The sequence below is a fragment of the Hypoxylon fragiforme genome (genome assembly GCF_022984875.1).
Source record: "Hypoxylon fragiforme strain CBS 206.31 chromosome Unknown GGS25scaffold_3, whole genome shotgun sequence".
Taxonomy (NCBI): Eukaryota; Fungi; Ascomycota; class Sordariomycetes; order Xylariales; family Hypoxylaceae; genus Hypoxylon; species Hypoxylon fragiforme.
Window position 1 is genome coordinate 2,226,007 of NW_026054758.1, and position 25,092 is coordinate 2,251,098.

Genomic DNA, 25,092 nt, shown 5'->3' on the forward strand with positions numbered 1-25,092 from the left:
TATTCCCCCTTGGATGAGCTGCAGCCCGTTTTTTTGCATCACGACTTGCCCGACTTCGCCGAAGTTGGAATTTCCAATCCAGAGATGGACGGCCCGAACATTGCATATACACTCACACCCCATGTTCTTTAAGGGAGACAGCAGAAAATGTTGTTACTCGATCGAATCGGGGGTTTTTGTTTTATGTTTGATGTTTTGGGTTGCCTCGGACGGCCGAAAGTAGGGCTTTCGTCATGCATTCATGATTCGGAAAGCTTGGAACACCTCAGACCCCCAGACCTTCTTGTGTCTATCCCTTGAGTCTTAGAACCGCAATGTTCTCCCGAGACTCCGCCGACGAAAGGGGGTATTCCCAAGAAACTGACTGACTGACTGCGACGCTCTTCACACCATAATCCATTTTTCTAATCATTTTTATTTATCTTTCAATTCGGAGTCACTGGTCGAATAGCGCATGGTTGATCTGAGGGTAATCTAGAAGGGAATTCGGGGGTGGTCTACAAAAGTTTGGGTTTCGAGATGGAAAAGAAAGCGGCTTTGCATATAGACTTTTGATTTTTGGTTTTTCTCCCTTATTTTTTTTTTATTACCCTGCCTTTCTTTTGTCCTTCTCGGATTCACTTGACTTTACCATCCTTCCTCCGCAGGGAACTGGTATTGTTAATGGTGACGAGATTGTATTTTGGCCGAATCTTATTCGGTTTTTTGATTTTGCGAAAACCCTTTTACCTGTACAGTGTATTGGGCAGCATCCCAAGGGATGCTTTGGGCACATTACACATTTGTTCTGTTTGAGGGTTATTAAGCCATGTCATTGGGCGCGCGCTGGGCTGGAACCAGATTGATAGATACCCCCTGCTTAGACTGTACAGTACACTCAGAGACACGATAGCTACACAGCGCCGGCACGAATCTATTCGGAATGATGGATCAGATTCCTCTTCACTTTTACTCACTTGCTTTACTCAACTTTTTTGTCTTTCTCTCCGGTGAATTGTTATTTGCAAACTCGTGAAATCCCGCCACCATTTATTTGCGTATTATTAATATCGCGTAATCAAAACGCCCTCTACGCAATTCCAGAAAGAAAGAAAAATTAGGAGGGAGATATAAATATGTAATCACCAACCTCGGCAGATAGATCATTGTGACAGGTCTATTGTAACCTGCATGTCTATCTTCTTTCGCCTCAGGTCGTTTTTCTTAGGCAACGGACTAAGAGCCAATAGCCTCTCGGTTGGTTAAGCGGAAGGACAGACATGTCATGCGGGAGATCTCATTGATCGGAAGATTTTCTTTTTCGATTTGATTTTCTTGTTGAACACACAACACGGTTGAGAAAAAACGAATGCGGGCGTTCGCTGCGCCTCGGTCTCATCCTATTTTGAACCTCGTACTTGCTACCTACGCTTCAAGCCACTTATCGTCATTACACCCCCCTTCTTAGATTAATAGGCTATATACCTCAATCACTTATGGCCAGGGGATTGCCTTCTTGTCGTGTTGACCGGGGAGAGGTTTGTTCGAGTACCTAGAAGATAAGTAGACAAACAAACAAATATCACCACTAGCCAACACTTTCTCATTGGCTAATGTGACTACCTTCCCATCTATCTTAACTCGTCATCGGGAGTCGTAATAGACGAAAAGGAAAGGAGGGAGCTACATAGGTACATAGGCAACTACACATAAGAACTTATGAAGAGCGTCAGGAGAAAAAGAGTTGATCGCAACATACATATAGCTTTCGAGTACATACCCTCAAATTTCCATCAATCAGATCTCTAGATCACGCACACATGCCACCCCCCTCCCCTCCCCCCTCCCCCCTCCTCTCCCGAACCGTCGGGTCCGCGTACAACCTTACATTTTGCTCCCCTTTTTTAGCAAGCGAGACACCCTATTTTTGCTTTTCTCGACCGGGCCGTATGACCAAAGTACCGGGGAACCTAAAATATTAAAAATAAGAAAAAATAAGAAAAAATAAAAAGGGGGGGAAAGGGGAAAAAGGGGGTTTCGCGTTTGAGTCTTGAAGGTGAAGCTAAAGGGGGCATAACATATGTAGAAATAATCATACGGATTTTCGTTTTCGATAATACTACCAAAAAGAACATAAAAAAGGAACATCATCAATACCGTCCAATGATGACCTCACATCAAAAAATTCACTCAGGCTTAAAATTAGGGGTCTTGTGTGTTGAACTATGTCACAACTATGATGTTTTTTTAGAAACATTTTTGCTTGCTTGCCCATCACTGGCCCAGCAGCTAGGTCCCCCTAGCCAGGGATTGATTGATTGATTAATTGATAGTTAGACCAAAATAAAATAAAAACAAGCTGCGAGACTAATGCAAGCTTAAAGGAGAGAGGTTACCTTACCACGCCTTGTCCTAAAAAAAAAGTAAAAAAAAAAAAAGGATGTTCAATGTTCCCAGCGACCGTTCCGTCGGGTCGGCCAATTAAAATTAAAGAAAAAGGAAAAAACAAGGAACTTTACCTTAGGGGGGAGGTTAGCCTGGCGAACGAGAAGACGAAGAAGGAAAAGCGGGCTGCGTTTCGGGAACGACCGCCTTAAAAACTTTAGTTGGCTGTAGCTTAAGCCTTCAAAGCAGGTACGGCTGAAGGAAGGAAGGTATTGTATGTACATATCTACATACAGATGATCGATGATACTTTTTAGTAAGGAACATTGAGATATCAATCAAATGTAGGTACCCGGCGTTATTTTTACTTTTTACCTATTTGATTTCATTTTTTTTTTCATTTTCGTCAATTTTGAAATTATTTTCTTACTTTTTCTTTTCCATCCCTTCCATCCCATCCCATCCCATCCCCCTATTTTCGTTTTTCTTTCCCCAACTTTACCTATTACCGTCTCATTCTTATGTGAAAACTTTTTTTTCTCTTCCCGCCGACCTAATATCAATACAAATTTCCTTCCAGTTGAACTATGCTGCGCCTCGCGCAATCCCTCCCGACGTTGCTAGTCTATCTAACCTACCTTACAGGCTTACACACTTGCACGATGTACAAGTACCTCGTATGGCCGGATGTATGTATGCATGCATGTATATATACTGCATACATTGGACACTTGACTTGACTTGACTTGATGTCATGTCTGGCAAACTATGCAATTGTCTGAAATATTCCGCCGAAGCTTACAAAAGTACAATACCTCGGGTGTGAGATGTGTTTTATCACATTCCATTCCGTAACCTCATCGAACACGACGACAAAAAACAAAAAAGATCAAATAAAAAATACGACGAACTTTTATTTGTTGCGCATTTTCGAATTTTTTTTTTTTTTATAATCGTATAAGTTACCTCGTCACTACTCACTCCACAATCGAAGTGGCTTGCGGTCTTATGTACATTCGGTTCGGTACCTGGTCTACCTATTGCATGTATGTATGTACGATGCATCGATCCAATATGTATCTAACTACCTACATATTCTAACGTATGCGTTGCCGTATTCGGTACTGCACCCTTCCCGCTCTTGGACCCTTCTCCCCTGCAGTAGTTCAAAGGCCGGAGATATCAGGGAACCCTGCTCGCTTCCCAGGTTGCTGCATTTCGACCATGCTAATGTTAATGCAATTCTGTTTTGTAGGTAATGTTTTACGAACCGCATCCAGGTTAACCTTGAAAAAAACAGTTGCAGTTACATACATGATAAAAATGATACATAACCTGTCATGTCCCTCTCCGCTCCCCTCCCCAAAAAAAGAACTCGTCAAAGTGCCATCTGAAATATATTTCCGTCTCGGAGATCCAACATGTCAACACAGCATGCCCTCGCCGGTCTTGTGGCACTTGACGCTTCTCTTCTGCAGATTCCAGAAATAGACCTGCATACATACATGCATGCATGCATACACAGCGGTACGTATGATGTACTCAATGCATCATTGATGGATGTATTGCCATGTATTGCATGTATGTATTTTCTGACCAGAAGGCCAGCACCAACTTTGCCATTTTCGTTTACCGGCCATCTTTCCCGCGTGGGGGGCACCAAAGGGGGGGGGGGCTGTCCTCCGTCATCCAGACCCCAAATAGAACCGTCCCGGCCGCGCTGCCTGCCTACCTCTAGGGCTATATTTAAGTACCTACCTACCTAACCTAGTACTAGGTGAGTGAGTGAGTGAAATGGTTGCGGTATCTTCGGCCATTTGAAGCACCGATTTGCTGCTGCGCCATAATGTTGCGAGTGAGGCATCCGCTTCCGCTTCTTCTTCCTCCGATGTCCTGCTGCTGCTGCTGCTGCTGCTCCCCAGACCCCAAACGGCTGGTGAGAAATGAAAACGGAAAATGGAACATCATAACTTGCCTTGTTCTCGTATACCTACCTGCCTAGCGAGTTGATTCTTCTAGGGTTACTACGTAGGTAGGTAGGCAGGTAGGCAGGTTACGAGGTAGACTACCTAGGCGCATACGAGGCTTTGGCTGGCTATTAGGCTCTCTTGAGAATCATCGTTCGAACTGCTCTACTCTACTCTTATCAAAGCCTCTTAAGTCAAAAATCACTCGGTTCTTCTTCAATGTCCTCCTGACTAGGCGCCTACCTAGCTCAGCTCGGTGGTAAGCCCTCCCCCAATAAATAAAACCTAACATTGCCTAGTACATAGGTTAGGTTGGTTGGTAAACTTACAGTACCACCACCACCACCACCACCATAATCCCCAATGTCCCATCTCACGTCCAATGGGATTCTGCTCATTTTGCCGTGTCATCATCATCTTCACCACCATAAGCCTCATCAGACGATTTTTCTTTTCCTTTTTTCCTTCTCACCACGTGCGGGTGACGCGTGCCGTCCCGGGAGAGCTAGCCGCGCCACCGCGAGCTGAAGAAGAAGAAGAAGAAGAACAATTAATAAAGATTTTACTAGGTTGAATAAATTAAAGAAGTCAAGGAAGAAGAGGAAAGGGATTCATCCCCCCTGTTGCGAATAAGCAGCCTAACCCAGATAACTTTAATTACTATTTCTGCTATTATGTTGGTTGGCTGGTTGGTATCACTCTAGGTTGGGTTACTCTGCTCACAAAGCCATGGAAAGGAAGGGCGGGCGGGCAGAGATTTCCGATTGTGTATATGTAAGTGCCTATGCTTGAAGGATTTCTTCTGTTCTGTTCTCTTCCTTCCTTCAATGCAATGATGCTACCCAAACTAGACTAGGTAGGTAAGCATGATGTCGCCGTAGGATGCGAATGGGGACTAGGGGGGAGATTATGGGTGTGTTGAAACTTGAAACATAGGTACATGAATCTATATGTATGTATGTATATGGTACCTGACACCAATGATGGTCTAAGAGGGATATGTATGTAGTTTTTATACCTACATACTGAGAAAGAGATATAATAGCCCTATAGGGAAACTTCAAACCAACATACCTACCGTTCGCTGCTAACCTAGGTAATGTGCATGTTATGAGTCAACTTGACGTATCTCATCCAAAGAGCCGTACATAGATGAGGACATCTGGGTTTGTAAGTGTGAATGAATCTATGTACGTGTGACTGCGCGTAATAAACAGGTGCCGCCTACTTGAATATGTACCTACCTACCTTATGTATGGGACTCATGGGTTAAGATGGTGGATGGAACTACATATATGTACATACATAAGCCTCAAAGTACAGCTATATGGCTGATAAATACCTACCTACCTGTATAGGTATCCATTGGCAATAAGTATCGTATTGTACAAATACATCATCAACACCCTATGTACCCTAATATATACACGCAACGCCAGATTGTCAACGTATGTATGTATGTACCTACATATATGTAACTCGAAACCCGACAAGAAAACCAAACCAACAAATCATGCACCCGCCCGCCCGTCCGCCCGCCGAAGTTTCCGATCGACTGGATGTAGTTAATGTGTGATGCGACGAATAACTATAGATAGATAGATGGGATGTGACGGGGTTTGGGTTTGGGGTTTGGGGTTCTCGGTTCTCTTGCCATGTGAACTCCATGCGTGCATGCATGCATGCGTGTATGTATGTATGTACATGTATGCAAAGCACCTACATACTACGTAACCTAACCTGGCAGCATCGAATCTATCTACATAGTATCTACTGCACCGTGTGTACCTACTACCCAGTAGGTAGGTAGGTAAGGTACAATATCTACCTACATACCTACATGAACTAATGTCCCCCGGCCACGTTGCAAGCAAGCATGGTCTATGTAGGTAGTTATGTATGTATGTATGTTCCTGCAGGAGAAGGGAGGGCAAGCAAGCAAGCCAAAAAGCAAAAGAAGCAGCCCTGGAGAACAAGAGCAAACAGAAAAGTTTAATAAGTAGGTAGGTAGGTAACAAACATGGGTTACTCCGCTGAGCCATGCTGTCGGATTTTCTCCTTGTCTGGGGGGGGGGGGGGGGGTTTGTTTTGGGGTTTAGGGTTGGACTTCGATCTAGATAACTACCTACTTATGTAGCTTCTCCAGGGCTATCTATCTATTTCCCCTATAATTCTGTTAAACTTAAACCCCCAGGTTATAGACTTATAGTTATCTTTCATCCATTCAAACTTGGAAAATTTTTGGAATCAGGAAACCAATTTCCTCTCCTGCTCATGCGTAAGTGTTTACCAGAACGGAAGAGCGATTCTTTATTGATTAAAACATGTCATCGTGATAGCAGCATTCATCGGGATATGTCTTGCTTGCTTGCTTGCTACCTATCTATCTGATTCTACCATCCTTACATACATACATAGGCAGGTATGTACCCCATCACCGTCACCGTCACCACATGCACGCATCCCACGCCCCTTGCTTCGGCGCTCGTCGCATCTTCTGCGCCCACGTGTTCGTTCGTTCGTTCGTTCGTTCGTTCGTTACGTGTGTCTCGTGTCTTGTGCGACTACACTAACCTAGCCTAGGTACATACATTTCCCCTTTGACGTTTTAATTATTCCTATGTATTAACCTAACCAAGGATTAATCAATCTCCGTTGGTGAAGCTAGCTAGCTAGCTAGTTATTTATCGCTTCCTCGGGCATGAGAGTTTGAGTTTGAGGATTTGGTGTTTAAAAGGTGGCTTGGGATTGGCTCCTTGTTTCTCTGGATTCCCTTGCGCATGTACATATGTTATAGGTACATATGATATAGTAGCATCGTCGAAGGTATGTACATGTAGGTAAACGATCCCAACCAACTACTACATATACATATCCTTAACCTGACACCGGCGGCCTGCTTGCCGGGTACCTACATTAGCAGCATTGATGAATGTTCCTACTAGCTAGGTGTGTAGGTATTAACTATATATCACCAGCTCCCTACAAACCCATCAAGGGGGGGGGATTTCCGACCCTCCGAGGCCGGCCATTCATCGATAGAAAAGGGGATACGACACGACACGATACGACACGATAATCCATGGATTCTTTTATGATTTACAGCAACCGTGTTGGCAAAGCCCATGGTAACCCTGAAATTAAGGAGGTGAAATAAACTAAACTACATAGAGGCAGAGAACAAACCACCCGCATTCTAGAACTCGAGGGGGGAACCGTCCGCGCGGGTTTTGAGGCTCTTTGTTGTAGGATTCGTTCTAGGTAGGCCTATGTACATGCCTAGTTAGACAATTATCTCGACTCGACGACATTTTGAACCCTCAAAAAATAGTTCGAGGGAGTTTGTGTTAGGTAGGTAGGTACCTAGGTAGTCTAGCCCGAATCAACCCCCCTCTACCTGACTATCTACAGGTAGTTATTAGTAGAGTAGCCACCTTCAATGTCTTGCACAGCACAGCACAGCACAGCACACTTGGTTTCGGGTCCCTGCTTTTGTGTTGCGAAAACCCCCCCTCAAAAAAGAAGGGCAACCCCCCCACATGCCCGAGGTTATGTATGTCTGTCATCGCATCGCCTGTCACGTCATGCCAGCATTATGTCGTATATACACTTGTCACTTTAACTAGGTTGCCTACCTAGTTCTTTTTTTTTTAAAAAAAAAAAAATCGACGACCCGCTTTCCCCAGGTCTACACATGCATGTTAGCTTGACTAACTTACCCGAGGTGGAGAGGTATGCACATAAATAGCCTCGGGACTAACTAGCTTCCCTCCCCCCCCCACGCGTCTAGAACACCAGTTCATGTATGTACATGGAATATCTTAGGGCAACTAACCTGGGCAAGTATTCCAAGGTTTAGTTAGTTGGGTAGTAACTATGTACATGCGTTGTAGTGATAGGTCGTACATACATATATGTATGTACTGTAGGTAGGTTGCGTACATACATACATATCTAACCTACGCAGCTATTTAGCTAAATTTAGGGCCGTTAGGTTTTTCCTCTTGTGATACTTCCTACTACAGGTTAGATAGATACCACATACCTATGTAGAACCATCAAGTTGTAGGTTACCTAGGTATGTAGCTTTAGAGGTACTTACTACTAGGACATCGCAGGTACTTACAGGTAAGCAGGTAGGTAGATAGGCAGGACCTCGGAACCTGGAACCGGTTTTTGCGGGGGCGCCGTCGGCTATCGAGACGATGCGAGGTTTCACGATAGCCGAGGGGTTTAAGATGTAAATAGCTACTAACCTAACGTTAGTAGCTTAGGTAAGTGTGCAACTTCATTGGTAATAACTGACTGATCATGTCATCGAGGCATGTTGTTGCATGGTTAGTATAGATAGATAGGTGTATCCGTAGGTTGTGATACAAAGCCGCGTGAAATACGTCAAGAGGTAAGTTGCGAGTATACCTTAGCCAGTAGGTAGGTAAGCTAGTAGGCAGGTATGTACGTCGCGAGTAGGCATCTATGACCTGAAGCTATCACGACAAGCCAAACCATACAACCGTATCTGATTTTCAAGGGATCGAGCATTTGATGCTTGGCCACGCACACTCGCGTCCTCATTGGGTATAGTCGACAACGCGGTCTTTTTAGTGATATACTCTGAACACGCGTATCGGCGTTATATCTCCCATACAACCGAGCTATTATATACCAGATAATAGCTCATCTTTTCCGCAAGCCCAAATATAGAAACTATTTACCTAACCTAGTCGGGAGCTGTGCCCCTAGGATTTACTCATCGGTTTGAGCTTTTTAGGTGGGTACGATATGAAGACGCACAGCACCGGTTGCGAATAACGAGCGATCCCGTGATCAGGGGTCTTCACGAAGGCAATGGCTTGTGGAGCCTCGGTGTAGACAACCTCGTAGTTGTTAAGAGTGCTAGAGAGGCCTTCCGAGTTGATGAGCATGTGGAAGGGAGGGACTGATATAAATTCGCCGAGAGTCGTGTCCGTCACATGTGTGTAAGCACATGCCGGACATCAAGGCTTTGTTTTCTTTCCTTGCGTTGTCGGTGAAGAGACACGTGGGGATAGCTTCCAGCGTCCTAGACAAGCAGAAGTGCTGGGCATTGACACGAAGGGCCAATTCATCAAGCCCCATCTGCAAGCACTTGGAATGATGGTCTTTGGATGCAGACTGTTATCGCTCCCTTCAACTTGGCAGCCAAGGTGAGTGGCAGATGTGGCGACCTTGGCTTGATATAACTTAAGGTGTGATAATTATTACCATATCGGATAGGTTAACCAAGCAATCATAAACCAAGACGGGGAGAGCCTTTCTTCGGGCATTTTAGAAGTCTAGCCCCGGGACCAAGACCCCAACCCTTGGATCGGGCGCCCAGCCCATGCTAAAACGTAATGGATATTATTTCATACAAATTCCCAAGTGGGTTCGACGCGCCGAGAGCTTGTTGGCGCACGTACAAACTGGGGAAGATGGGCTTCCGCCTTCGCTCCCCCAGTTTCTCGGCATGTGATGGTCGCCGTACTAACCTGGTAACCCATGCACGTTGACGCAGCCTTACATGACTGATTAGCAGCTAGGCAGTTGCTAAGTGCACTCAGGTATTGATACTAGTGAATTACACACGCTGCTTTCCCCAGCCATCAAAGATGTGTGCGGCGCAGGAAATACAAAAACGTATGTTCGTAACCCACAAATATACCTCCTCGAGCCTTTCTACTAACTCCCCACTAAGAAGAGGCCAGTAGAAACTCTGATATTCCCAAAACTAGTGAATATACTACATAGCTAGTAGTAATTCTCAAGCGGGTCTTTATGTCTTGGGCACGGGAACGAAACTCGATTGTAGCTGCCAACTCGAGATGAAGAAATATCGAAAAAGAAGTCTAGACACTCGGTGATGCCGAATCGGTACCTGCATTCCATTCCACGTGTCAATTAGGGCCAGCAGCCCACTTCACTTACTTGTTTGCTTGTGTAGTCATGTGTAGCTATCTATGTGTAGATAGTTACGAAGAGGTTGCGATTCGGAGCTGGAACCGCAGACGGATTGTCTTCGGGTTCGGGCAGCTATCACAATGTACACCGCTGTTGCTTGCTACCGTTGGCAGGACGCCCACGCGGGCCTCTCCCGTTGCGGGTCTGTTTGCTGCAGATACGAGAACCAATTAGCTTCGATCTGGGGTACGGATTTGGAAAGAGTGAAAGTGACGTAGTATTGTGTAGCTGCATTCTTGTTCTCATATGTGAACATGAAGAATTAAAAGAGAGGTAAGTTGGCTGGCAGATAAGTCAAGCCATCCGGTATTTGGGCAGCCACTAGACAAATATTGAAGGCGTGCGGCCTGCGAACGTCGTCTGTGATGTTGATTCGATATGGGGCAAGTGAGCGGCGGCTCCGATTGTTGTTGATGCCTGGGTTAGGCTTTGAGGACGCCGTCCAGTACTGACTCGTGCTTGTGAAATGGCTAAGTTGTACGCGCGAATAATGTTTGTCTTCTTAGTGGGAAAGGGAAGGCAGGAAAGTCCCTTGGGGATCACGAGGATGTAGGAAAATGACAACAGAGTAAGTACCGCAACTCACTCACATCAGGGAGCCCTAGTGGTCTAATCTATTTCGTGAATTCATCTCCACCGTTTCTCCTATGATCCGGGTGGATACATCATTGCCCGTGCTCTGCAATTTCAGGTTGAAGACAGGGAACCCTACCGATAGGCTACGTAATATGCAGCCTGCGATGATGCCACGATCTATCAAGAAAAATAATATTTTTCCGTCTGGATAATATCCTCTTTTTTTTCGTTCATCCTTTTTGTTTTCGCAGGATCGAGTTGGAGATGAAGACGCCTCATCGTATAACCCCTCTAAAATGTTCAAGTGGCAGGATGTTTAACAAGCGCAGTCCAACAGGGGGCGTCGTAGTCCAAATATCCAAACATCGGTCCAATTTAATAATTCTAATATTAAAGGAGCCTATTTTTCCTGCTCGGGGCGCTCGGGATCATCTCGGTTCCCAACTAGGAAATCCCGAAATATTATCATAATAGAATAATATCCAGGGACATAATTTGGAGATTGGAGAAACAATTTGAATGATTAATGTTGCGATAATCATGATGCGGCCAAAGTTGCCAGGATAGGTTCATGGTGGTAAGCCCATAGTCTTGAATTGCTACGTTGGCTCCGGTTCCGATTGTTCGCTCTTGAATGCCGTCATGGAGATAGCGCTGGAGAAATGCATGATAAGCAAAGTGCCGGAACACAGGCCCCAGTACGGGCCGCCTGTTTGTTTAAGTGAAACCTCCAAACCTCCAAACAACTTATTCGGGCGAATGAGTCAACCTGGTGACTTATACCCAAAGACTTGGCATTTAGCCTGACTGGTGACTTTTGGCAACATTCCTATCTTGGCCTTCCGCCGTCGGTCTAGATCGGGAGCCGGTTTCAAGCCGAAAATAAGTCGGACCGGACCCGGCAGTGTGTGGACCCCCCGGTATTTTAACATGGGCCGAATCCACTATTAGGGTCTAGAGGGTCAGAGAAGGTCAAAGAGGGTCCAGACTGCAGCATTCATGGTGGAGGAGGAGGCAAATTGCGGGATGATTGGGGCCCTTACCTAATGACTAAAGAGAATTAAGGCTGGATGTGCTTGGATGGACTTGGATGGACCAGGAAGGACCAGGAAGGACCAGGAACCCTTTTACTACGTACATACTACGTACCTCTCTCTTTCTTTTTCTTTTTTGTTTTTTCTCGTTCCCTCTTTTCCCGAACATTCTTTCCTCAATTTAGACAATCTAGACCCAAATCCACGTTGGTTTCAAGGGAGGTGTCCCCACTTGCACATGCTCACTATCTCCCCTGTTCTTTCCCTGGTGCTGGTGCAGTGCAGGTTGCAGACTGCACCTGCGCAGTTTCTACCTATCTCTCCTGCAACATCCTGCAAGACCCTGGGCTGCCTCAAAAAAAAAAGTTCAAAGGGCTTAGTTAGTTAGTTAGAAGGCAGGCACACAGGCACAAAAAGAGAAGGCTCCAGAGGCTCAGACCTCGCGACCCGTGCCTGCATTTTTTTTTATCCTTCTCAGAAATCGGTGTAAATCACCAATTAAAAGAATGGAGGGCGAATAAGCTTTTGTTTAAACCGGGGCAAGTTCAAGGACGTGGCGTGACTTGTTAGCCTGTCAGGCCACTTTGGCAGCCTAAAACCCCTAAAAATGGCATCTCTTCATTTCTTGGTGGCCCATTGGTGCCAGAGCTTCCCGATCCAGATACAAGGCCTTCTTAGAAACAGTATCGCAATAATTAACAAGTCACATTCGGACCTAGTCTGCCGAAGTCGGGTCGAAGTCGGCTCCCATGCTCGTGGGTTAGAATTTGACCGAGGTGAAAGGGTCTTGTCGGGAAAAACCTCGACGAGAAATGATGAAATCCTACAGGGGTCAGTAACCGCCATCCGGTGACTTAAAACAGTCAGAAACTTCCCTTCCTTTTCAAAATTTTTCCTCCTTGGTTCGGTGCATCGTGATTCTCGTATTTCCTCACTTTTTTTTCTGTTCCTCTCGTTTCCTGTTGCTTTTTCCTTTAGATATACCTTCTCCGTACCCTCCAAGAATTCCAGTTTGTAGATATTACAGTTTAGAAACAGAGAGCCTTACGGATAAGAGAAGAAAGCCTTATAGACTTGATATCCCACGCGCTCCCAAGGCGCACTACGCTCTTTGCTCGACATATATTTACCCTCCTCGCCTCTAGACTCTTCCGTATGTTCCATTTTGCATCCTGTATTCTTACTCCTTTTCCTCAGCTTCGGTTCTAACGTTCATATCAGACGAAACATACTAGAAGAGACATACCAGACATCAAAGACACCAAAGACACACAAACCTCCTCCTTTTAAGAAAACAACACATACGGCTGTCATCTACCACGCCTACCATTACAAAATACTACCGCCACCATGATTGTCACACGTCTTATCTCCCTGACGAATTTCGCCGTCGCCTCTTCCGCACTCGGCTTCCAAGTCTTCGTCCTATATCCGTGGCACAACCAGCTAGACCAGTCGTTCGAGGAGCTCAAGAAAGAGCATCTGAGGGTTCTTGATGCAGTGAGAGAGGTCGCGAAGGAGGTGGACCCGAATTCGCGAAAAGGCATGGCCGATTCCATCTTGGGACGGCTAGGAATCAGTGCTTTCAGCGGCATTAAAAGGTGATTTTCAATTTTAGCAAGCAATACAGTAACTATAATATCCTGACGAGGTCGACACTTATGCCAACCATTTCCACAGTATTTTCTTACCTGAACCAACCTCCCCACCTCTCCCAAGTGCCTTCGGCAACAGTAATGCTGTGAAATATGTCGCCGACGGCGTCGCCAATCTCTCTCCAGTCCCAGCCGAATCGGGGATGAGGTTGTCGGACATTGCAAGATACGCTTTCTCAGGAGCCGCCTGCTGTTCCTTTACACATGCTATTCTCACCCCCGTTGACGTGTAAGCTACCAATGATTCTGTGACTTGTTTGTTAGCCATGGTTGCCACCATTGGACTATGGACTATCACATGTGCCTTTGAACAAGAGGGCTAATGTGTGTCCAGTGTCAAGACCAGAGTCCAATTGGAACCCCTTATTTACAACCGAGGTCTCACCGGGGGCGTGCGCCAAATCGTTGTGGCTGATGGTGCCTCAGCCCTCCTAACAGGATTAGGTCCAACAGCAACCGGATACTTCTTACAAGGTGCCTTCAAATTCGGTGGCTACGAGTTCTTTGTGCGTAAATATTTTCCTTTTTTGAACCTAGTTGCCGACGCCGATGTTGTGAATAGGAGACGTCGAATATTGTCTCAATCACCTTGGTCCACCACGATGAGCTAACCAATGTATACAGAAGAGGAGAACGAACGACTGGCTAGGGCCGGAGGCGGCTGCCGCTAATCGTAATACTGTGTATCTTGCTTCTTCTGCCGCGGCTGAGCTTCTCGGAGACGTGCTACTTTGCCCATTCGAGGCTGTTCGTATCAGACTAGTATCGCAACCGTCGTTCGCTCCCGGCATGTTGCCTGCGTTAGCTAAGATGGCCAAGAACGAGGGAATGTCCGGACTTTACTCGGGGTTCACACCGATCGTATTAAAACAGTGGGTACCAAATCTAGGCTGAAGTATTCGAGACGTGTCATGGGTAATTAACAGGCGTTTAGGGTCCCATATACGATGGCAACCTTTGTGGTGTACGAGAAAGCCCTTGAGGCAGCATATTCGTGGGTCGACAAAGAAACAGCATCTAATGCGACGCTCTCGGGTGTTAATCTCGGCTGTGGATTGATCGCTGGTATGGCGGCTGCCATCGTTTCGCAGCCTGCAGACACTGTGTTAAGTAAGATCAACAAGGAGAAGGGACGTCCAGGTGAGGGAACAGCTCGACGAATCGTCAATATTGTCGGCCAGCTTGGCCTGCGTGGAAGTTATGCCGGCATTGGTCCACGTCTCGTCATGGTGGGTGGAATGACAGCCGTACAATTCGGAATATATGGTCACATTCAGAGAGTACGAATCCCCTGTATCCCTCCTTTCTAGCTTGTGAACTAACAATCGACATAGGCTCTGGGCTCAATCGGCAGCATCTCTGAAATAAAGAAGGTGTTCAAGGTGGGAAGCCTTAGTGCTAAGGAGGCGGCGAAATACTGAACACAAGTCGTTGACAAGCTCTCACACTTGTTCGCGTTAGGGTGTTCATACCTGGCGTATAACTCCGAGTGACAAGTGAAGCTGGAGGGTAATATTTCTAAGATGCTATATCTGATTCGAGAATTCGAGCAGACATGTTTTGTAAGACGGTTGGATATAATAAACTGTTAGATATGAGACTATAGACAATAGAAATAGAGAGGGACGACGAGGTATATATTTAGGAATATAGCAACAGAATTGATTGATTTGAATAATGAATCTGTTTGTATTTCAGAAAAGCAGAAGAGCAGAACCAGTACGAGAGCACAAAGCATTTGAAATGGTGCCCAGGTGGTTATAAGAAGAGGGGTTTTCGGACTTGAGGACAATCCTGGGAAGATTTGTAACTTTAACTAAAGCACCTCTATGGCTACATACATGCACGAAGCCTTACCCTGGTTAGGCCATTATTTAACCTAGTTACATACTAGGTAAACATTGAATGCCCTGACCTAAGCAGTGTAAGCACTTGGCAGGCATCAAACTCTACCTAATCCTAGCACCACAGCCGCCTGCTAGGGGCGAACCTTAGCACCTTGGTGGAAGTTTGCACAACCCCACCCCCGCTATTAGCTTTTTAGGTTGTCTGCCAAATGCTCCAGCTTTTTTCTTTTTTCCTTTCAAAAGTTCCCAACCAATAATTCAACACGAATCTCCGTCTATACCATCTTGGACAAGGATTCCAACATTCGCCAAACATTTATTTTGGATTCCGTACAAATATTCGAGATGTCGAGCAGACAGCTGAGAAAGCTGCAAAAGCAGAAAGAACTACAAGGGACTCAGGCGCAGAATGCTGACAACCCTGACAACCCTGACAACCCTGACAACGACGAATCGAGCAGTGAAGATGACCGGCCCATACAGAAGCCAAGAGCAAGTTTATTCTCGGGTTTCGCTGCTCTTGGAGATGAAGGTAAAGATGAACAGGGTAGCGAAGATGGCCAGGATGAGAAAGAAACTGAGCCAGAAAACGTTGCTGTGAAGCCTATCGCCGAATCTGACATAGCCGATACTCCCAAGACCTCACCAAAGAAGAATAAAAAGAAGAAGAAGAAGGCGAAGAAGCAGCAGGCAACCACTCCGCAAGTTATCACCAAAAGCGGTCCGGATGAAATCGAGCAAGTACTCCGAGAACTGGAGGTTTCCAAAAAGTCCAAAGAAAAAGTAGATACTGAAAGCCGCTCAACCAGGCCCTACGACCGAATATGCGAGCTCTTGAGTATCAACAATTACCATCTTAGGGTCCTTAATGAGATGCGCAATCTCTTCGGACGAGATGCTATCGCTGCCGCCCAGCAAGAGGAGGAGCAAGAACAGCCGCGGCCTAGGCGACCACAACAGTTCTTGCAGCAGGAAATGGACCTGGAAACCTTTCTCAAGGGCCACCCTGGCAAGAGCTTGCCGGAGGGTACTAGGCGCCGAAACCCATTCTTAGCTGGGAAGGATACGTGGCCACTGGCTTCTACGGAGGGGTTAACCATGAATCAACTCAAGGAAGAAGAGGGATCAGATGGCAAGTCTGGAATTCAAGAGTTCCGTTTCGCGCATGATGCAGTATACAACAAACTTGAAGTTAAATTCTTTGAGCTTGTCCAGATGTACGACCCGATGTTACTGGTGCATTTTCTACAAAAGCATCCGTACCACATCTCCAGCCTCATCCAAGTTAGCAGAATCGCAAAACAAGACCAGAACTCAGCGCTATCTGCCGACCTATGCGAACGAGCCCTCTTCACCTTCGGTCGCGTATCGCTATCGGCTTTTCGACAGAAAATAGAACAAGGGAAGGCGAGGCTTTCTTTCAACAGACCGGAGAATCGTCAGTTTTTCCTAGCTGGATACCATTATCTCAAGAATTTGGTTATGAAGGGTACCTACAGAACCGCACTGGAATGGGCTAAGCTATTACTGAGCCTGGACCAGGCTGACCCTTACGGGATTGTCAACTTCATCCACCCGCTCGCTATTCGGGCGTATGAGTCAGACTGGTTTGTTGATTTCTGCGACTCGGCGATCTTGGATAAATCTCCATCCCAAGGTGGCCCAGAGTATATCAAGCAAACGCTCGTTTTAGCTAGGCTTCAACTGAAGGATAAAGATGGCGCCAAGGCCTTGCTGATCAAGGGCATGAGAAGTTTGCCTTGGCTTTATGGCCATCTCTTCATGTCACTCAACTTGGACGTACCTAGGTCTATATGGGGCATGCAGCCTCGGACCGAAGGCGAGGAACTTCACACCAAGGTCTACGTTCACCAGACGAGAGGACTATGGGATAATGCGCAAGCTATATCCATCTTAAAAAAGGCAGCGGTTGAAACGAAGAGAGCAGACGTCGATGCTACATTCTTGGCTCCTCCTCTTGCTACGGTCAACCTCGCACGATTTGTGTACTTACTGGAGATTCCCTCGTTAATAGGGGCAGTACCACGCGAACTGCTAAACACATCAGTCAATTGGGAATTTGATCCACTCCCGCCTGCTCGCGACGATAACGTTTTCTCGTACGATTCGCAGCAGCTTCCTTGGGGCCCCCCACATTCTCCCGAACCTAGTGTCGGTGGGAGGTTTCAAGGCGATCGTCGCGAGCTACGACGTATATTGGACCATGCGCGGCTAGCCGGGGCGCCAATCCAAGTCCAAGAAGACCTCGAGCAAGTGTTGCAGGAGGCACTTGACGAACAAGAAAGACGTGAAACAGTGGAAGAGGCATTTGCCCACCAATATGAGGAAGATGCGTTTGGTTTCGCCGACGGAGTTGACCACGAGTTAGCGGAACCACACGGGCTCAACGGCGTGGCCGGAGCCTTCCAAGCTTTCATGGAATTGTTTGACCCGCGTCACATGGCCCGTGATGCATCTGCTCTCGACGCACCTATGGCTGGCATGCCTGGGGCATGGCGTGATGAAGATGAAGCGTCAGGCACAGGTGACGAGTTACCCCCATCGATACATGAGGGAGGCACTGCAGATGATGATGAGTCAAACGATGATATACACTCGTGAACATCTTAAAGAGAAGCAGACAACATGAATGCATCGTACGACGAAATACTGCCTGGAAATGGTTGGAATGAGTGGTGATGGGATAGATAGTAGAGTTGTTAGGTTTGGTAGCAGAGGGCGAGCTAGTTTGTAATTCGCGAAAGATTAATGGCTAAGCAGGTAGATGCTACTACTGTAAAATTACTTTGTAAGGCTGCATTGGTCACGACAGTTCCTGCAGTAAGTTGCGCAAGGACAGGGAATATGTAGATCATGAAGCAATTATTTCCCGATACAAGTTCGATACGATTGGATGCGACCTTGGATGCGGCCCTGATTATCATCTTCCAACAATGGCACAAGTCGTATTCCAAATATACCAGACTGAGCTAACCGACAATGTACTAATTAATACATAGGTGTGTATTAGATACAATTGAAGTAATGAGCAAGTTTGGGTGAATTCAAAATGGTGATGGTTAAGGCAAGTTTCCAAAAAAAAAAAAAAAAAAGGGGGGGGGGGGGGGGATGGATAGGAAACTTGCTCAGGTTTCACATTGACAACAGCTGCTTTTTTTGGAGGCTGGCGTTCTTTAATCGCTGAAGCACGCAACGCGACGGAAGGCGGTAAGACCTACATGTACTGTAATGGCATTGTAACTTTTTTCAACACTATCAAGTACTGACTGCCTGGAGTAAGTTTTCAAGTTGACAACCAAGGAAGAAGCTCTACTAGCGTGTACGCTGTTGGTAAGTCCCAATAAGGCGATGCGGCACATTGTATTGTACAATACCATACGATTAAGGCCTTTATGCGTCTAAAAAAAAGGAGAGGGGGCAGAGGGGTGACGACGAATGGATGGTTCATTATTAATCCCGCTTCTAGGTAAGGTCTAAATGCCCCAATTATAGTGAGTCTAGGTACTAGGCAGGTACCTAGTAGTGACTGCGTTACCTGACCTTAGGTACACCTACAGTACCTACCTATCACATTGTGAGCTCTTCCAGTTTCTAGATCACGACTTTCTTTACCTGCCGGGCCTCCTTTTCAGAAGTAGGTAGTTAATTATTAATACAAGCTTCGACCTTTCTCGGCCGTGTCACCATACCCAAGGATTATACCGTACCTTAGGTAGGCAGGTATATAATAGCCATAGCTGTCCTCTTTTCCCTACATTTACTTTCTTCTCTTCTCTTCTTGAAACATCATTGCTCATCCATAAATCAACGCTCTCTCCCTCCCACATTATCCCTCCCCCAAACCAGCCAACCAAACTTCCATCCACAACCCCGCCAAGTTTACGTACGTACATACATAAAAGATCGCCATACCGACGTTCGGTACATACAACTACACCCCTCAATTTTTGAATTTCTTTTTGGCTCACGTCGCAAAAACCGCAAGTCAATCGCATTTCGCAAAATCTACCTAGATAAACAAATAAACTCGTCGAGATGGCCGAACAAAACCAACACACGTACAAGTTCAACGTCACCATGAGCTGCGGCGGCTGCTCCGGCGCCATCAACCGCGTGCTCGGCAAGCTTGAGGGTAAGGAGCCGTGCTTTTCCTTTTCCTAGGCATATCCCCTCCCCCTCTCCTCTGCGATAAGCCGAGATACGGATTGAATATATATATGCGAACGTGCATATAATCTATACGGATAAATCGTGGGGAAGAGTTTCATTTGAATCATCTTTGGCTGACCGCTATGCGACATACTAGGCATCGAGAGCTACGACGTCTCCCTCGACAAGCAAGAGGCCGTCGTCGTCGCCAAGCCCGGCCTCGACTACGAAACCGTGCTCAAGACGATCAAGAAGACGGGAAAGAAGGTCAACTCGGGCTTCGTCGACGGCGAGTCACGAAGTATCGAGGTGGCCGAGTAAAGGAATGAAAAAACGGGCGGGAAAAAGACCATACAAACGAACGAAACTACCTACGCGAGAACCTCATGCCGAGCCTTTTTGTTTTTTGGAGCTGCGCGATGGGTGGGAGAGGGCGATGCTATTCGTGAAGTTACTACATACATAGGTAGTATAGGTGGCCTACCTACACCTACTTAGTCTACAGCTTAGGTAGCTCTACATAGGTATCTACTTTAGCCACCAAAGAGAGGAAAGAAAGCCTGACGAATGATGAATTGATATCCCCTGCGATCCGGCGTAGGCTTCTTCTTGATGTCTGGGTCTCGGCCTTCTCAACTTTGTTTCTTCCACCTATACTGATCTACCTATTTCCCATCTGCGATTACGTTGAACACACTCTTGAACGTGGTTTAAGTGAATTATAAATCACAAGCATGGATGTCTGTGCTTCTTCTTCTTTGCTTATATACGTACGCCCAGTAGTATCCCGTAATTGATATCTTCACCAAGGTCTATATAAAGCTACTAACCAGTAATAGTATGCCCCTACGAATAATATCAGGTACTAAGACGCTTACATCCATCCATTTAATATGTACAGTACCTACATATATGTATGTCATAGGCAGGTATGTAGGTGTCTGCGCGTTATATGAAACGTAGGTAGGTACTAGGTACTGTATATATGTATGGCATTGTATGTAGGTGCGTCCGCATCACCCAGATGCGCGAAATACTCGGTGTCCAGAACGGCGCAAGTGGACGATAAGTACAATACAATACAATACATAGACCTCCGTCCTTTCGCGCCGGGCTAATATTAAATAACTAAGCAGAGCAAGGGTTATACACCACCACCCACCCAACCCAACCCACCTTCCCTACCTTTCTCCATCGTATTGTATTGTACCTTCCTTACCGCCATCATACATACATACATACATACCTGCCTAACCTACGTTAGCAAGGGAAGCTAGCTACATACTAGGTAGTTAAGTAAAGCCAGTACCTAGTACTGTATTGTACCTACCTACATAGTAGAAGGTACACGCACACTGAACCCTAAGCAAAGCAGCGATTAAAAATCTCGATTGGTCTAGTGGTCAGGATACCTGCTTGTCACTCATTGTACAAAGTTCGCAGGTGGCCGGGGTTCGATTCCCCGATCGAGAGAGAGAGCGCATAACTACATACATAGTATGTTGTTTGTTTATCACCTAACATTTTTGCCTTGGATTAGTTATGGGTTTGAATTTTTTTATTTATTTATTGGGTGCTGTTGTCGATGTTGTGGAGGACCTGTATGTTTTTTTTTCTTTCTCTATGGTTAACTATATGAACATTTACAAGTAGTTACTAATTGTCTAATATACTCCTCCCCCTCCTCCTAGTTGCTGTTCGTTTCGTTGATGTGGTTGGTTGTTTTCAATGGGCACCGTGCCGTGATGAGCCGTGTATGGGCATGCGTGAGTGAGTGAGTGAGGCGGATAGTTATTGATTACCTAATTCCCACAGCGCCGACTACCTGTGTTGGCTGGCGTAGTGCGTGCATCTCTATCTAGTTATCCACGAGGAAGGAGGCTTAAAAGTTGACGACGACAGGAGGTCTCTATCTAGTCTTACAGCCCACCTACAGTAGTATCAGGGGCAGCGACGGGAAAAGTGCTCTTTGCATCGCGAATCCTTCTAACTTATACGCAATATCCCGTCACTCACTTCCTCCGCCAATACCCCCCCAAAAAAAGGGAATGAAATAGCTGGCTTGAGAATCAATCATACACAGAGTTACGTCTAGTTACTGGCTAGTTAGTATCCAGACCCACCTCAGCCTCCCGAGTATCTAGTTATCGACCACAACTTCTCTCTCTCACCCACCACCAAGCCCCCCTTCCCTTATCGAAGCAACATCGACAACAATATTTTTTACTCATCTGGCAAACCGGGACGTTTCTAAGGCCTGCACAGGTGCCTACCTAGTTACTAGGTACTATTTGCAGTTGCAAGAGGCGCGGTTAGTTGGCCTTTCAGCCTCACCCCCCCCCTTCCCCCATCTGCAATTTCCGATGCGCCTAGACCCGATCAAGCACTTACAGTACATACATGTAAATGTAATTAATTAATCCTTGCCAGACAGCAGAATGACAATCGCGAACCTAGAAAAGGGGGGCTAGCTAGATAGCTATGTACATACAGTAAATATACGAAAATCCAAGACGATGGCCTGTAACTATATCGTGAGCAGCAGCAGCAGCAGCAGCAGCTTGCATTTCCCTTCAAACACTAGTTAGTTACCGTCATATAGTATGGTAGGACTTGCTTGAGGACCTGCTAGGTACTTTCCTCTCTCCTCTCCTCTCCTCACTACCTACCTAGGTACCTACCTACCCAGGTACGAAGCGAAGTTGGAATGTGATGTAAATATAAGCTGAATTGAACTGGAGGCGTGGGAATACAACAGTATTGTAGTTACAAGTATTCTTTCATATGCTATCTGAGGAAGAGGGGGGGGAGGGGGTGCTGTCTCAAGGTACCTGGGTTAGGTAAATACCTATGAACCACACATTCAACCTCAAACCTCGATAGCAGTTGTTGTTTAAGGTTAGTATCACCAGTGTCTTCGGCTACTTACTCAGGCCAAGTATAAGTAGGTAGAAAAAAGAAAGTTGATTTGAGTAGCTCGGGTGAATTCCTATTAGCGATGATGCACGAAGTAGCCTGGGCTAGATATACTATATGCCATCTTGAAGCTAAAGTAATAACAACGTATGGATACTTATGATTATTGTCTAGATATGTACTTGACGGGGCCATTGTATAACATGCTTGCTTGGCTACTTGATCATAAATGAACTCTCTAGAATACATGAGACTTGATACCGACCTTGGTACTGACCTGTGTATAGCTGTAGGTACCTACCTAATAGTAGCCTTGGAAGTATTCACTCTAGACATATACCATGGTGTTTCGTATTTTCCCAATTCGAGATGATATCGAGCAGGAAGAGCATCTGGACACCTAGCTAGGTACTTACTGGGTAGGTGAGGGTGCCTCAATCTCGGGAACTTAGCCTATCTTGTTGCTCATCGAATATAGCCGCCGGCATGACGGATAGTTTAACCTGAACAGCATCCAGTGACTATCCTTCTCGAAGCGTACCCTCCCGCACATCGACCCCATAGGGTTAGTGTGGAATGCCACTTCGGCCAGATGAGCCCCGGAACTGGGGAACCATGCTGTGGGTAAGGGGCAGACCTGCATTGCGGAGAATCGGACAGCTCGTATAAGTATGGGGGCCTTGATTGGGTAGGGCTGCTTCAATACTGCATCATGGCGTAGCTTGTAGGATCAAAATCGGGCGACGGAGGTAGAGATATGTTCATGTGGTTGGGTTCCGGGTTATGAAGAACACTCCACCATATGAGTTATCTAACCTTAGAAGCTTTGCCAAGATGTGCTGCGGTGTTTAGCTAGCCCCAAGGTCCCCAGGTATTTATAAGTCACTGGGGGGATCGAGTTATGTGCTTGCGCTCTTTCTGGCATTGCTGAATGTAGATCACCAGCGCGCAGTGACGATCCCTTGTCACAATGGCCTTCCCCAGTATGTTGTCTTGTGTCATTATCCCCGTATTCTTCTCAGCTGTCGGTGTACAAGCCCACGGTATCGCCAGCGCGGTAGTGATAGACAGTACTTTGTAAGTCTAGACACGCGCTTCTAATTAGATCGCATAGCTGAGATTCTCAATTAGTTACGATGGCTACAATCCGAGCTATCAGTGGAAAAGTCCACCTCCAACGGTGGTTGGCTGGTCCGTTCCAGATGACTTGCAGTATGTCGCTGTTTTTCGTCCACTGTAGCCATAGGGCCTGGATTAAGCTGATTCTTTGAACTGTATAGAAATACTTTCATAGCTCCTAATCAGTTCAACACGCCGGATATGGTTTGCCATCTAGGCGCCAAGCCGGCCGGCGCGGCTGCTCCGGTGAAAGGAGGTGATATGATCGAGGTACAGTGGACGCCGTGGCCGGCGTCGCACAAGGGACCCGTTCTCGACTACCTGGCCAAATGCGATGGACCTTGCGTACGTCCGATTCTCTCGTATATAGGAGTGAATTTCGTAAAATAATATTGTAGAAGAAACTAACGATGATCAAGGAAACCTCGGACAAAACCAAATTCAGGTTCTTCAAGATTGGCGAGGCCGGCTGGGTTGATAAGGCTAGCGACCTGTGGGCGGCTAACATCCTCACCAACAACAACAATAGCTGGCTGGTTAGGGTGCCCGAGGACATCGCTCCGGGGAATTACGTGCTTCGGCATGAGATCATTGCACTCCACGCCGCGGGTAATCCAAATGGCGCGCAGTCATACCCGTTCTGTTTCAATCTAGCCATCGACAGCAAAGGTACGGCGAGCCCTGCTGGTATACCCGCAACCGAGTTCTACAAGGCCGATGATCCCGGGATCAAGTTCGATCTGTTTTCGCATCCGACGGCCTACGTGATCCCTGGTGTAAGTCATAGTTGAAACACATATATTTCCCGAGTCGTATGTGATATCGCATCAGAGCTGACGTGACGTAGCCTGCCCTGTACAGCGGAGCACTTCCTATTAGTCAGACGAAACCGAGCCCGATCACGGCCACGGCCACTGGCGTCTATGGTTACACGGTAGCGGCGAGGGTGAAAGCAATAGCGGCCGCAACCGTGGCCCCTGCAGCTGTGCCGACCACCTAGGTAGGTATAGGTAGATACCTAGGTGCTAACTATCTAGGGAGGTGATGAATTAGTAGGTAATTGGTACGCTTGGGGATTTCGGCAAAGGCGGCTCTGTCAATGATAGTTAGCTAAAGTTATGTACCCTTACAGTAGTAGGATTTTCGATATTGATGTGATGGTCTATGTGATGGTCTAATCACACGAGATTAGTATTATTAAATGGCACGTACATAGGGTAGATGAAGTAGTATGGTCTGATCATTTTAGTATTAGCAACCATTTTCTTTGAGAAGTCGGCGCTTGTTTAGTTCTTATTTAGCGATTCAATAATGAGGCAAGTTCAACCAAGCAATGGTAGCTTACCAGGTAGGTGGTTAGAACCGTTAGAGTGACTTGACGGTCCCTGCGTTCAGTGCGTTGACTCGATTCGTAACCTCAACCTACCTACTAGTCATTGGTCAATATGTTGAGTTGTATGCAATC

At 46.3% G+C, this 25,092-nt stretch overlaps 4 protein-coding genes and 1 non-coding gene across 5 annotated transcripts; all 5 read left to right on the top strand.

Moving 5' to 3' along the window:
* The first annotated feature begins 12,639 nt into the window (after positions 1 to 12,639).
* GGS25DRAFT_187975 (mitochondrial phosphate carrier protein) lies at positions 12,640 to 15,382 on the top strand. The gene is made up of 8 exons (XM_049256691.1): positions 12,640 to 12,751; positions 12,981 to 13,073; positions 13,142 to 13,521; positions 13,601 to 13,804; positions 13,910 to 14,081; positions 14,200 to 14,447; positions 14,510 to 14,855; positions 14,910 to 15,382. The coding sequence occupies exons 3-8, from the start codon at positions 13,271 to 13,273 to the stop codon at positions 14,994 to 14,996; spliced, it is 1,308 nt and encodes a 435-aa protein (XP_049119028.1). The 5' UTR covers positions 12,640 to 12,751; positions 12,981 to 13,073; positions 13,142 to 13,270; the 3' UTR covers positions 14,997 to 15,382.
* A 463-nt stretch (positions 15,383 to 15,845) lies between these two features.
* On the top strand, positions 15,846 to 18,516 carry GGS25DRAFT_482065 (transcriptional repressor TCF25-domain-containing protein). Its single transcript, XM_049260243.1, has one exon. The coding sequence runs from the start codon at positions 16,296 to 16,298 to the stop codon at positions 18,042 to 18,044; it is 1,749 nt and encodes a 582-aa protein (XP_049119029.1). The 5' UTR covers positions 15,846 to 16,295; the 3' UTR covers positions 18,045 to 18,516.
* Positions 18,517 to 18,993: 477 nt separating this feature from the next.
* GGS25DRAFT_482067 (uncharacterized protein) lies at positions 18,994 to 20,630 on the top strand. The gene is made up of 2 exons (XM_049260244.1): positions 18,994 to 19,575; positions 19,750 to 20,630. The coding sequence occupies exons 1-2, from the start codon at positions 19,479 to 19,481 to the stop codon at positions 19,911 to 19,913; spliced, it is 261 nt and encodes an 86-aa protein (XP_049119030.1). The 5' UTR covers positions 18,994 to 19,478; the 3' UTR covers positions 19,914 to 20,630.
* Positions 20,631 to 20,977: 347 nt separating this feature from the next.
* Positions 20,978 to 21,065, top strand: GGS25DRAFT_t15. Its single transcript has one exon. It is a non-coding gene; the product is annotated as a tRNA-Asp (tRNA).
* Positions 21,066 to 23,478: 2,413 nt separating this feature from the next.
* GGS25DRAFT_519561 (glycoside hydrolase family 61 protein) lies at positions 23,479 to 24,627 on the top strand (the record flags this gene model as incomplete). Its single annotated transcript, XM_049263724.1, has 5 exons — positions 23,479 to 23,585; positions 23,640 to 23,720; positions 23,789 to 23,972; positions 24,047 to 24,403; positions 24,475 to 24,627. 5 exons carry the CDS (start codon positions 23,479 to 23,481, stop codon positions 24,625 to 24,627), a joined length of 882 nt encoding a protein of 293 aa, XP_049119031.1.
* Positions 24,628 to 25,092: the final 465 nt, after the last annotated feature.

Excerpts from the sequence above, each read along its gene's own strand:
- GGS25DRAFT_187975 (XM_049256691.1), top strand. The coding sequence starts at position 13,271 with ATGATTGTCACACGTCTTATCTCCCTGACGAATTTCGCCGTCGCCTCT. Across the intron at positions 14,082-14,199 it reads TCGGTGGCTACGAGTTCTTT|AAGAGGAGAACGAACGACTG; the intron begins GTGCGTAAATAT and ends CAATGTATACAG. Across the intron at positions 14,448-14,509 it reads ACACCGATCGTATTAAAACA|GGTCCCATATACGATGGCAA; the intron begins GTGGGTACCAAA and ends ACAGGCGTTTAG.
- GGS25DRAFT_482065 (XM_049260243.1), top strand. The coding sequence starts at position 16,296 with ATGCGCAATCTCTTCGGACGAGATGCTATCGCTGCCGCCCAGCAAGAG.
- GGS25DRAFT_482067 (XM_049260244.1), top strand. The coding sequence starts at position 19,479 with ATGGCCGAACAAAACCAACACACGTACAAGTTCAACGTCACCATGAGC. Across the intron at positions 19,576-19,749 it reads CGTGCTCGGCAAGCTTGAGG|GCATCGAGAGCTACGACGTC; the intron begins GTAAGGAGCCGT and ends GCGACATACTAG.